At 38.7% G+C, this 13,971-nt stretch overlaps 2 protein-coding genes across 4 annotated transcripts in view; one reads left to right on the plus strand and one right to left on the minus strand.

The window, feature by feature from the left end:
- Positions 1-603: 603 nt before the first annotated feature.
- Positions 604-8,921, minus strand: LOC134823024 (uncharacterized). Of its 3 annotated transcripts, none has more exons than XM_063834338.1 (7): positions 8,088-8,208; positions 4,997-5,020; positions 4,347-4,385; positions 3,981-4,188; positions 3,819-3,874; positions 3,044-3,173; positions 604-1,586 (listed from the first exon to the last, which is right to left on the minus strand). In XM_063834338.1, exons 1-7 carry the CDS (start codon positions 8,094-8,096, stop codon positions 1,579-1,581), a joined length of 474 nt encoding a protein of 157 aa, XP_063690408.1. In that variant the 5' UTR covers positions 8,097-8,208; the 3' UTR covers positions 604-1,578. The 3 variants fall into 3 exon arrangements, with proteins under 3 accessions (XP_063690408.1, XP_063690407.1, XP_063690406.1); XM_063834337.1 differs by lacking the exon at positions 8,088-8,208 and adding an exon at positions 5,257-5,337; XM_063834336.1 differs by lacking the exon at positions 8,088-8,208 and adding an exon at positions 8,703-8,921 and having other exon boundaries at positions 1,504-1,586.
- The window catches only part of LOC134823020 (max-interacting protein 1-like), a 96,636-nt gene continuing 83,294 nt past the window's right edge, over positions 630-13,971 (plus strand). The window contains exon 1 of the mRNA XM_063834332.1: positions 630-647. The gene's annotated coding sequence lies outside the window, so the exon portion shown is untranslated. The remainder of the gene's footprint in view (positions 648-13,971) is intronic.

Here is a 13,971-nt window from a genome sequence, read left to right on the forward strand (position 1 = left end):
TAGTTGAAGAATGGGTTAGGGTTAGGATTGGGGTCAGAGTAAAGGAGCACTTACAAGTTACAGCTATTCTGAATTATCTTGTTCGTGTGTTCAATTTTCTTTAAATTGTTCTATGAACTCACGAGGTTTAGATTATTCATATGAAACAAAGTTAAGAGACAGATCTTTGCAAACCCGTAATGAAATTGTCCTACTAGTACAACAGCATAACGGGATTACATTACATTATACACAAAACAGTTAACCGACAGAATCAGGGCCAGTTATCTGGCGGGACGACAGGCTGAGCGCCGCCCATTAACAGGGCCATTATTAAATGTAATTTTTTTCAGTGTGTGTGCTTTATTATTGAGGTCGTTACGTAATCAGCCGAGGGGGGAGGGAGGTTTCCAAATGATTACGCTAGTGTAAATGTAATTTTGACACAATAGCTATGTGTAAAACTGATTACGGAGGAGGGGGGTGTGTTTACGTCGACTACAAAATTAACGACCTTCCATTACAATCTAAATTGAAATTATGATAATCTGTTTTCGCTCTCTTGAGTGGGTCGATCATATAATTGATATTTTTGGGGACGAAGTGAGAGTCTCTACTAGTTTTAAACTAATTACAACACTAAAAATCTATTACATTTATTGAGCTATGTAACGTAATTGTAACGTCTCACACATTACAAAGGCGTGGGCCGAAACGTCGATAACTATTTGTTTGAAAAACTGAGTGGAGACTCTCACTTTGTCCCCGAAAATATCAATTTGAATTACTAAATCGAAATTGAACAAATAAATAACGTAATTCAAAAAAAGATAAGTCCTCCTTTATAAACCTGTCTCGAGTTTAAAATTGTATGTATGGACAAAGTTAGTATAAATAAAAAGTTTAATATCACCTAACGTGGAACTATAAAATAATAAATAGAACAAAGACTTTTCCTCTCAGTCTATATTCTCGTAACGCATTATTTGACACGTTACGCGTGCTATGCCGTTTAGCGAGGGTCTTAACTTTAAACTGAAAATTGGTTCCACTTTTGGTTCGCCTGACTGCAGAGCTTGATAAATACATATATTCGTCGTTAAAATCGTCGTTTAAGTTCCCATGATCAATGATGTAAGATACAGGATTAGTATTATATTATTATTAACAAAACAGGAAGCCGCTCATTACAAAGGCATTATATTATTAACAAAAATCGTATATTACTTTTTGATTTCAAAATACAGGGGATTATCTATAAACGAAAAAGTTAAAGGCATTCTCGGATACGATTAAATTGTAAATGAAAATGTAACACATTAAATTTGAAAGGCTTCATGTGACAACCCAATTAAAATAATTCGCAACATTTTCAAAAATTTAAATAATCAAATAAATAAAAAACAAAAACATTACATTATTAAGTACAACTCAAATTAAAACTTGATTTATTTTGTAATCGTATAAATGATAAAGTTAGGAGTCGGCCCAATAAAATTTTTATTCGTTGGATTGAACCACCGTTATAATTATCTTTGTCAAAACATCCAGGAACCGGACAATGCCGCCAAGTACCCGGCTGCCTCAGATCTACTCTGTCTAGTTTTCTGAAAAATTTGGATTTGTTAAAGATCTAGGAGTGGGTGTTGTTAATATTACCTTGAACTTCGTGTTGGGCACAATTTTGATTGGATCGCCCGGATTGCAACACATTGTGTCATTCCAGCCATAATTAATAATCACTAACATGCCATTTGTTCGCAGGAGTCATTCTATCGACCAACAAAAGAATGACACCTGCTAAAGAAATTCGTAGCATGTCAAGAGAATAGCAGAACCTGCGGACAAGCCCCCAAACATACTTATTCGAGACTACAGTCCGGGTATAAGACACGTGTCCTGTTCCAGACTACAGTCCGGGTATAAGACACGTGTCTTGTTCCAGACCACAGTCCGGGTATAAGACACGTGTCCTGTTCCAGACTACAGTCCGGGTATAAGACACGTGTCTTGTTCCAGACCACAGTCCGGGTATAAGACACGTGTCTTGTTCCAGACCACAGTCCGGGTATAAGACACGTGTCCTGTTCCAGACCACAGTCCGGGTATAAGACACGTGTCATGTTCCAGACCACAGTCCGGGTATAAGACACGTGTCTTGTTCCAGACCACAGTCCGGGTATAAGACACGTGTCTTGTTCCAGACCACAGTCCGGGTATAAGACACGTGTCCTGTTCCAGACTACAGTCCGGGTATAAGACACGTGTCTTGTTCCAGACCACAGTCCGGGTATAAGACACGTGTCCTGTTCCAGACCACAGTCCGGGTATAAGACACGTGTCTTGTTCCAGACTACAGTCCGGGTATAAGACACGTGTCTTGTTCCAGACCACAGTCCGGGTATAAGACACGTGTCTTGTTCCAGACTACAGTCCGGGTATAAGACACGTGTCTTGTTCCAGACTACAGTCCGGGTATAAGACACGTGTCCTGTTCCAGACTACAGTCCGGGTATAAGACACGTGTCCTGTTCCAGACCACAGTCCGGGTATAAGACACGTGTCCTGTTCCAGACTACAGTCCGGGTATAAGACACGTGTCTTGTTCCAGACTACAGTCCGGGTATAAGACACGTGTCTTGTTCCAGACTACAGTCCGGGTATAAGACACGTGTCTTGTTCCAGACCACAGTCCGGGTATAAGACACGTGTCTTGTTCCAGACTACAGTCCGGGTATAAGACACGTGTCCTGTTCCAGACTACAGTCCGGGTATAAGACACGTGTCCTGTTCCAGACCACAGTCCAGGTATAAGACACGTGTCCTGTTCCAGACCACAGTCCGGGTATAAGACACGTGTCTTGTTCCAGACTACAGTCCGGGTATAAGACACGTGTCCTGTTCCAGACTACAGTCCGGGTATAAGACACGTGTCCTGTTCCAGACTACAGTCCGGGTATAAGACACGTGTCTTGTTCCAGACCACAGTCCGGGTAATTTTGTTTACGTAATATGTAAACGGTCCCTAGGGGTGTGTTTGGAAGAATCTGATAGATTTCTTAACCTGATTCCCCTGTAGCGGCTAATACATCTGTTGTCTCTGCCCCCGCAGAGGTTTCAAGAGTTTCTTCTTCTACATCTGCAGCGTCTTCTTTCACAGAAGCCACCTCATTGTCAGCTTCTAGTCCATCTAACTGTAGGATATTGAAACTAGCAGAGTTGTATATAAAGAAAGCAGATCTAGTATCAATTATCATATCAGCTTCATTTAGCTAGTAGCATTTTAACAGAGCTATGAGCATTGTAACAGAGCTAGGAGCATTGTAACAGTGCTAGGAGCATTGTAACAGTGCTAGGAGCATTGTAACAGTGCTAGGAGCATTGTAACAGTGCTAGGAGCATTGTAACAGTGCTAGGAGCATTGTAACAGTTCTAGGAGCATTGTAACAGTGCTAGGAGCATTGTAACAGAGCTATGAGCATTGTAACAGTGCTAGGAGCATTGTAACAGAGCTAGGAGCATTGTAACAGTGCTAGGAGGATTGTAACAGTGCTAGGAGTATTGTAACAGTGCTAGGAGCATTGTAACAGTGCTAGGAGCATTGTAACAGTGCTAGGAGCATTGTAACAGAGCTAGGAGCATTGTAACAGTGCTAGGAGCATTGTAACAGTGCTAGGAGCATTGTAACAGTGCTAGGAGCATTGTAACAGTACTAGGAGCATTGTAACAGAGCTAGGAGCATTGTAACAGTGCTAGGAGTATTGTAACAGTGCTAGGAGCATTGTAACAGTGCTAGGAGCATTGTAACAGTGCTAGGAGTAATTTTGGATTATACTCACTGGGTCCATTGTGTCTCCCGCTTCTTCCAGCTCTTCTAGGAAACTCTTTTCTGATGCTGGAAGGAAAATCCGATATGTGACCAAATCGTAGTTAATCACAATAAAGTTTTAAAAGGGTGGTTGAGATAAAAGGTTGTCAGTGGTGGTGTGGTGTATTCGTACCGTTAAGGTTAGATGTGCTGAGTGGTGGCGGGGTGGGGGTGTATTCTCTACTCCAATCATCTCTGTCATGTCTCCATTGCCTAGCTCTCTCGTAAACTGCCTCTAAGTCGTAATCTGCTCCTCTGAAGGTATCCACCAAACCTCTAGTGGAAACTTGTTTCGCTTTTATTTCAACCAGTAGCTTCTTTATCTCATCTATCTCTTTTGCCTGTTTGATAGACCTTTTAGGGGGGGGGGGGGGTAGATTTAATTTCAGCTCAGATATATCATTATGATGATGATGATGATGAAAGATGAATATCAATCCTCGGTTGTGACTGTGAGGAAACTTCAAGCTTCTTCCGGGATAAATTATTAAAAACTTACCAGAAGATCTAGCTGTTCCTCTTCTCTATCTTCTATTTCCTGCGATGATGAGGAAGTCATTGTCGGCCCTTTCCCTCTTGTTAAACTTAATCGCACAATATCAATCGAGTCAAAGATCATTGAACAATCGAATAAAAAGTTTTATGCGTAAGCGTTCTTCAAGTTTTGGACATCGGTAAAAACGAGAACAGAAATGATATAATATATTACACTAGGTAACTAGTTAATTATTTATATTATATAAACAGAAGCTTTTGCTGTCATGAACGAAATCATTAAAATAAAATGCTAAAATATACACGTCAATATCATGTACAAATTTGTTTGTCTACACTTGTAAGACGCTAGGTCACTAGGTCACTAGGTCACTAGGTCATTAGGTCACTAGGTCACTAGGTCACTAGGTCACTAGGTCACTAGGTCACTAGGTCACTAGGTCACTAGGTCACTAGGTCACTAGGTCACTAGGTCACTAGTATTATCGAATACAAAGTTAGTCAGCAAATTAAACAGGTGAACTAATTACTATTGTTTATCTTATACAGTGGTAACCAGTATACTGTGGTTAGCAACATTAACCAGTACAATGAGTCGCCAGATGCACACACGTATAATATTTCATATACAGGGGGCACCACTATATAATATACCTTGTCGGCGATTGCGTCAAACACCTGAAACAATTTAAGTCGTGGTTTCGAAAATCAATTAGAAATTGTACTTATCAAGGTTCTTTTGCGATAGTGTAAACGCGATAGCTAGCGCCATCCAGCGACAACTAGCGCTGGATGGCGCTAATTGTCGCTGGATGGCGCTAGCTATCGCGTTTACACTATCACAAAAGAATCCTTATTAATTAAATTTACCTATTAATAAAGTGATTCATTGTAACAATTTTTCTTAACCTTACTTTGTGTTTTCCTCTGAAAGCCTTCATTTCTCACAATTGATCGCCAATATCCACTATAGCTTCCAATTCCGCCTTGAATCTAAGCCTACCAATCGATTTACCGTAAATACAATATAAGGAAAATACTATAGCAGTATGTACTATAGCAGTATGTACTATAGCAGTATGTACTATAGCAGTATGTACTATAGCAGTATGTACTATAGCAGTATGTACTATAGCAGTATGTGCTACAGCAGTATGTGCTACAGCAGTATGTACTATAGCAGTATGTACTATAGCAGTATGTACTATAGCAGTATGTACTATAGCAGTATGTGCTACAGCAGTATGTACTATAGCAGTATGTGCTACAGCAGTATGTACTATAGCAGTATGTACTATAGCAGTATGTACTATAGTAATATGCACTATAGTAGTATGTACTAGTAATACTGATAAGTTCTCAATGCTCCGATGCTTGGTGCTCCAATATGAAAAGAGTGCTCAGCAACATAACTCTACGTAGTGACGTCTAGTTATTGAGGCTAACAGTCACCCGATATTGACATGACATTTTGTTCAGAATTGTTTTACTTTTATTATGGTGCCACTATAGTTACTTATAATAAACTCATAGCACAGGCGATATAACGGACAACAACCAAAGTAGTATACTCATAGCACAGGCGGTATAACGGACAACAACCAAAGTAGTATACTCATAGCACAGGCAGTATAACGGACAACAACCAAAATAGTATACTAATAGCACAGGCGGTATAACGGACAACAACCAAAGTAGTATACTAATAGCACAGGCAGTATAACGGACAACAACCAAAATAGTATACTAATAGCACAGGCGGTATAACGGACAACAACCAAAGTAGTATACTCATAGCACAGGCGGTATAACGGACAACAACCAAAATAGTATACTCATAGCACAGGCGGTATAACGGACAACAACCAAAGTAGTATACTCATAGCACAGGCGGTATAACGGACAACAACAAAAGTAGTATACTCATAGCACAGGCGGTATAACGGACAACAACCAAAATAGTATACTCATAGCACAGGCGGTATAACGGACAACAACCAAAGTAGTATACTCATAGCACAGGCGGTATAACGGACAACAACCAAAGTAGTATACTCATAGCACAGGCGGTATAACGGACAACAACAAAAGTAGTATACTCATAGCACAGGCGGTATAACGGACAACAACCAAAATAGTATACTCATAGCACAGGCGGTATAACGGACAACAACCAAAGTAGTATACTCATAGCACAGGCGGTATAACAGGCAACAACCAAAATAGTATACTCATAGCACAGGCGGTATAACGGACAACAACCAAAGTAGTATACTCATAGCACAGGCGGTATAACGGACAACAACAAAAGTAGTATACTCATAGCACAGGCGGTATAACGGACAACAACCAAAATAGTATACTCATAGCACAGGCGGTATAACGGACAACAACCAAAGTAGTATACTCATAGCACAGGCGGTATAACGGACAACAACCAAAGTAGTATACTCATAGCACAGGCGGTATAACGGACAACAACAAAAGTAGTATACTCATAGCACAGGCGGTATAACGGACAACAACCAAAGTAGTATACTCATAGCACAGGCGGTATAACAGGCAACAACCAAAATAGTATACTCATAGCACAGGCGGTATAACGGACAACAACCAAAGTAGTATACTCATAGCACAGGCGGTATAACGGACAACAACCAAAGTAGTATACTCATAGCACAGGCGGTATAACGGACAACAACCAAAGTAGTATACTCATAGCACAGGCGGTATAACGGACAACAACAAAAGTAGTATACTCATAGCACAGGCGGTATAACGGACAACAACCAAAGTAGTATACTCATAGCACAGGCGGTATAACGGGCAACAACCAAAGTAGTATACTCATAGCACAGGCGGTATAACGGACAACAACCAAAGTAGTATACTCATAGCACAGGCGGTATAACGGACAACAACCAAAGTAGTATACTCATAGCACAGGCGGTATAACAGGCAACAACCAAAATAGTATACTCATAGCACAGGCGGTATAACGGACAACAACCAAAGTAGTATACTCATAGCACAGGCGGTATAACGGACAACAACCAAAGTAGTATACTCATAGCACAGGCGGTATAACGGACAACAACCAAAGTAGTATACTCATAGCACAGGCGGTATAACGGACAACAACCAAAGTAGTATACTCATAGCACAGGCGGTATAACAGGCAACAACCAAAGTAGTATACTCATAGCACAGGTGGTATAACGGACAACAACCAAAATAGTATACTCATAGCACAGGCGGTATAACAGGCAACAACCAAAATAGTATACTCATAGCACAGGCGGTATAACAGGCAACAACCAAAATAGTATACTCATAGCACAGGTGGTATAACGGACAACAACCAAAATAGTATACTCATAGCACAGGCGGTATAACGGACAACAACGCAAGCCTCGTCTCAACAGAGATGAATTATAAGTAGGTGCACACACAATAGGAGCAAGTGATTATCATCACACTAAGGAGCCTATACTATAGCTGATGGTTAGTGGTTAGGTATGACTAATAAGGAGCCTATACTATAGCTGGTATTAACCAGTTATTTACCATATTAAACTTTTAACCATTCCCTTTGTGGTTTTTGGGAACTCTGCCATTCAGGTTTGAGCCTTGAAATGATTTTTCAGTTTTAACTAACTACAGTGCTAACTATGCAGGTCAAGGTAAATTTCTTTGAAATAATTAATGGCTGTTTGCCAAGTAATCCCATTAAAGCTTACTTTACCTTGCTCATTAAGTTGTGGTAAATATTCCACTTTCCGCTGACCTAGCCATGATGTAATACAAGCAAAATGCTCTAACCCGAGATACGAATAGAGCTGACACTCACACAAACATACAAAAGGACCCTACAGGGCGACCAGCTGCTCCAAACTAACCAGCTGCTCTCTACAGGGCCACCGGCCAATCACAGTACCTTATCCTTGTCACGTGACTGCAGTTAAAGAGCTAGTGCTCTTTCAGCCTCATGTCACGTGATGAAAATACCAACTTGTGATTGGTTGGTGTCCCTAGGACAAATTGCATTGGTGTGGCTTAAAAGCTGGTCAATATTCCATATAAGTACAAATCACCCAGCACTTTGGTGGAGGGGGGGGGGGGGTGAAATCCTTATTGGGCGATTAAACTACAGAAGACAACCTTCATTTCTGATTATGCTCACTTAAATAATTATTCATTAGTCACAGCCATTAATTATTTAGTTTACTTGTGCTACTTATTATAGTTTGACTGATTATATTCTTGGCCAAAACCTGCTCCTTTTGGCACAAACCCCGACTGGTTAGTAGCTTCAAACTAGCAAAATCAACACACACAGCCACTGTTTGGATCATCTTACGTTATGTTTGTCAGAGGTGTAAGGAACTAGTCTGATGGACTGACCGGTGTCAATTACGGGCTTCTCAGTCCCACCCAACATGTTGTGTGTTCCAGCTACTCCTTCCACAGATATCCTCCTGTTCTCCTTACGTAAGGAGCTCATGAAGTAAAAGAGTAATACATTGTTCAATAATTTGTCTAGTTGGTGTCAGCGATCACCAGAACGTGTAGAAAATATAACGAAAGCCGCAAAATCAGGCAGAAAAAGCTCATTATAAATGTTAAAAATCCAAGATGTTAGTTCAGAAGAGGCAAATTATCAGGCTTTAAGCTGGTTAAAATCTCAATGGAGACGTAAGCAATAAAATGTATTGTCATGGTTACACCAACATAATAGCAACTAAGAGTGCACCATATTATTTATACATTTACTTTTATCTCTAGCTTTTAGTTAGTTTCACGAAGTCTTACCAATTCATATTAAGTCATACTCTAGTAGCAGAACATACTGTATATACTGTATAACATTAACACTCTTCAAATAACGGAAAAAGGGCGGTTCACTGTCAACACTTAATCAAACTAAAATATTGCATCCTACCATCTGTCCAAACTAGATACACGCACGGTTACAAATGCGAGTCCCATGACGAGATAAGAAAAGTAAGTACAAAATACAGCACACAAAGGAAGAGGTTAATAAGTTGCAATATGAAGCCCTCCGTCCACAGCCAAAAAAGCACTGAAGTGAAATATGTAGCATAATTATTCTGATTATGTGAACAATACGTATAACCATGTATGTTGACATTTAACAATGATGATTATATAAATTGGACATTTGTCTCATCTTACCTTGTCAGTAAAAGGATTTTTTGTGGATTTATCGAGAAAAAAAATTAAAATACGTTCCAAAGCGACATAATGTGGTCTCAGGTTTAATAAAAATACATTACGTCGCATAAAGTCACAAGAAGCCACCAGACAGCCAACATTGGACGTTGGAACTGCTATTTTTGTACATTTTCGGTCTTCCAGTGCACTGCATGACTCGTTCGGAGATCAAGTTATCTGACACCTGGTGTGTCACGTGGGACCTACTTCACATCTACATTACCAAACTGGAACTTAACCCGGGGAGAGTAATATTGACACTAAGTTACAGGTATCAGTTGTCAGGTAGAGGAGGAATTAGATTATCCCCCTGTCACTAATACACCTGCTATAATAGTTGTTTAACTAGATGAAGAAACAGAATTAAAGCAAGTTAGTCGAAGAAGTAGTTGACAGGGGTGGGTGGGTGTTCACATGGTTGGGGGGCACATGATTAAAGTGGTTGAGTCTGGTAAGATAATATCGTTTAAATATGATCATGGACAAACCTAATTTCACAGCTCGTTCAAAACGACTAATAACAGCCAATAAATTCAATTAAATTATTGATCGCATGTACATAGTATAACGTACAAATGATATATTTTCTTAAATCACCAACTACCATAATAGCTGTTATATCCTAAACGTTAATTAGTTAATTCCTTGACTGGGGATCACAATCAAAGTGGCTACCTTATCGGTCCTAATTTGGCCAAATTAAGATAGCGCCAGACAAACTTCTCCACCAAATTAGGGCTGGACAGTGGAAATGGGCCCATGCTTGTACAGGCGTTGCATATGCACACGATATCTGTGTTTTGGTGACCCACAAGTCATTTGATTACATACATTTTAAGTATCTTGCATAGTAAACTAGCTTGCAAATCCACACTTTCTCTCAAGGTATATTTTGTAGTTTATTCCATTGTGTAATTTGTATGTAATTGATTGATTTAAAAGATTTCGATTTAAAAAATCAAACAACAGGGCAGCTAACGATTCCTTAACGCCAAAGACATAATATCTAACGTGAGAGTGACGAGCATGTGACGAAAATGTGACGAGCATGCGACGAACATATTGTGACCACTGACGGATGATGAACCAATCGTTTTACAGTATATTAGATAGTAAGTACCCTTAAGGGGGCATACCCCAAAACAGTGGTTTGTGCCGTCCAGACCAAATGACCTCATAGGCAGTTCAGTGACCTTCTAGCGCACCGTTGCAGATAAAAAATCACATTTTCTCCCATAACTTCAAAGGGAAGCATTTTAGGGTGTTTTGTTGTTCATAACTCATATATAAATGTGCTAGTTGCGGTTATTTTGCACCCTTCAAAAAGTCACTAGCACATTCCTATCAAAATTTTAGAAAAATCAGTAAATATTAAAAACGAAAAATGTGCCTAAATTTGTTGTTGGCTTTGAGGTCCAATAGATCAGAAGGTGAATGAGTGAAAACATTTTTGAGGGCATCAAAAACTGCGCCAGAATTCAGAGAACAATTTGATGTCAAGCATCAAATAATCCGATCTTCCCTGACTGACTTTTTGTTAAAATAAGCCTGAAAAGGACAATTTTAGCTTTTTGACTTTAAAAATTCATAAAACACCAGCTGTTTTAGATACGATATCAAGATTTTACACACACCTTGACATAGATGTGAATAAACGGCGAGCAAAATTTCAACCCGATACCGCAAGAAATGATTAACTTATAGCGTCTCAACCACAAAATAATTTTTTCCGAAAATTGCACTCTTAACCAGGCAATGCTCGATTACAAAAATAGGTATTCTCAAAATAATTTTTTGGTGTGGAAACGGTGCGCTAGAAGGTCACTGAACTGCCTATGAGGTCATTTGGTCTGGACAAATTTGGGGTATGCCCCCTTAATAACTATGAAGAGCTATGAGGGACCCCAATGAAACCAATATCACCAGGATTTTCAATCGATAACTAAACATCAAATTTGTGAGATCAGAGCTAGCTAACAAACCGGACAACGCTTACTAATACTATATACCCGCCTTGTATACACTGTATAGATGCTGTATATCACAGTCCACTTGTGTTCTTCTTCTTCTGACTTACTGGCTGCTCTCAGGAGGAAACATTACCCAGTCCTGGCTATCAGCTGTAGTTAGTGCAGGTAATGCAGCAGCTAATGTGGCAGGTTAATTCCAGCCATAATTGACTTTATTATAATTTAGATGTTAATTATAATTTGCATTTTAATTATAATTAACATGTTAATTATAATTTGCATTTTAATTATAATTTACATGTTAAATATAATTTACATGTTAATTATTTGTAAACTTGCTGACAAGGGGTACACTTTCGCTTCTACTACTAGATAAGAGATGCTGAAAAGAAAGAAGAATCTATAATTCCCTCATAGCTTAACTATTTGACTAAAAGAACCAAAACAAGACATAAGGGAATACCATGGTATTTGACACCACATGGAGCGTAACATTAAAACATAGTAGTAGTAGTAGTACACTAAGACAGTTACGACAAACACTAGGACAGTAAGACTACAAGTTCAAGCAAAAGTTCTGTTTTTTCAAATGCTACTGATTGGCAGATCGTATATGATAAAACATGAAGTAATACCAGAAGCTTTTCAAGGAGGAGATCTTTTCAAGAACAAGTAAGTACACTAAAGGAAAGTGCTCAGCCTCCAGCTCTCCTTTAAAACTGTATACCAAATATGGGCATTCAGTTTTTGGGTAAAAACACAATTCGGTGTGGTGCGCTGATAGTAATAAAGTAGCTCATAAATTGATTCGGAACCAGCACCAAATACCCTCAGGACCATTTCGACTTTTTTCTCGAGATTTTTTATTCGGGCGAGCAATTTAGTGGGAGCGAATCAAGTTTGCTGAAATTGTAAAAGATGATGATAAAAATGCTAAGTCTTTATGATAGTAGAGGCTCTTACGGGCAAAAAGACGTGTTTTCTGCTACGAGTTTAGAGACCTAACCGCTAATTGGACACAATAGTATGATGTCTAAGGATCGATAATATGTTAAGAAGTATAAATTTGGCCTTATTAGTCACGTGCTATACCAATGCGCGTTTTAAACTTTGACAGTCTATTACTCTAAGGCAAATAAAGTAATTATATCCATATTTTGTCAGCAATAAGATCACATTATTTTCTATTTAGTGTGAAAATATGAGCTAGAACGGACATAATCTCGCTGAGTTATAGCTGTTTGAAATTTATGATGAACGCACGGGTGCCAATTGATAACAACTAAATTGTAAATGCTTTTGCGCGTAGTGCGCGTCGAAAATTTGGCAAAAACGCTTGCGGAGTGACAATATTCAAACTTCGATTAAGTATATGAAGTGGGTACTTCTCGGAAAGGAAAAATTTAGGCAAACACGATGTGACTATTTTTGGGTTGATTTAATACAACTGCAAAAAATTATTCAAACTTAAAGCAAAAAAGTCAAAATTTTTACCACTTTTTTGGATTTTTACCTCAGAACAAATAGAGGGATTTGTTTTATTTTTATACAATCTTGTGCGGCTGTCTTTTAGCTATCTTTATGCAAGTTTTGCCGACATGCCAACAAAATTAACTTGCTCAAAATATCAAAAAACATGGTTTTTTGGCCCAAAAATCGGTTTTTTGCGATTTTACCCCAGAACAATCAGTCCAATCATCTTGAAACCACTTTCAATCGATTCTACGGTCAAAAATACGTCTAGTTAGGTGTATCTGGGTTCCCTAACGTATCGAGCAGACAATGCCCGTAAGAGCCTCTACTATGAAAATGCAACCGTCAGCCTTCATACCCCCTTTAATTTTTTTCTTCATTTATACTCAACAGACGTCATTCAGCAGGTTTATTTTTAGTTCAAAATTTTCTAATTCTATGTTAAAGATGACAAAAATAAATTATAGTCATATGGAGATTTTTACGAAGTTTGCAAAAAATACGCGTCAGCACTGCAATTTACGAAATTTGGTAAAACCCCCAAAATCGCCATATTCAGGTGCCTAAAAACCATGATACAATTAACAGTTAGAGATTTGGAATTTTGAAGGCCAGCTAGACGTTGACCAAATCGAATGCAAAAAATTCAAGTTTCATGAGTATTGGAAAGTGGGTTTTCTGAAACACTTGTTTTAAGACAAATTGTCGTGATGTATCCGTATCATTATTGGAACTTGACGAAATCTCCCCGGTAACGGCATAAAAAAAGCAAAAAAATACACTCCGTTGAACTTGAAGCCAGTTTCAGCTCGCAAATGTAGTTTGTAGGTGCAAAAAAGGATATGCAGTAATTAAATTTAAAGCATTTTTAGAATTTTGATTTATGCTTTAGTATTTTTAAATAATTAACGTCGGAAACTCGGAAGATAAAATAAATTGACGATAGAATAA

This window comes from Bolinopsis microptera, chromosome 11 (assembly GCF_026151205.1).
Source record: "Bolinopsis microptera isolate Bmic1 chromosome 11, MBARI_Bmic_1.0, whole genome shotgun sequence".
In the NCBI taxonomy this organism is placed as follows: domain Eukaryota; kingdom Metazoa; phylum Ctenophora; class Tentaculata; order Lobata; family Bolinopsidae; genus Bolinopsis; species Bolinopsis microptera.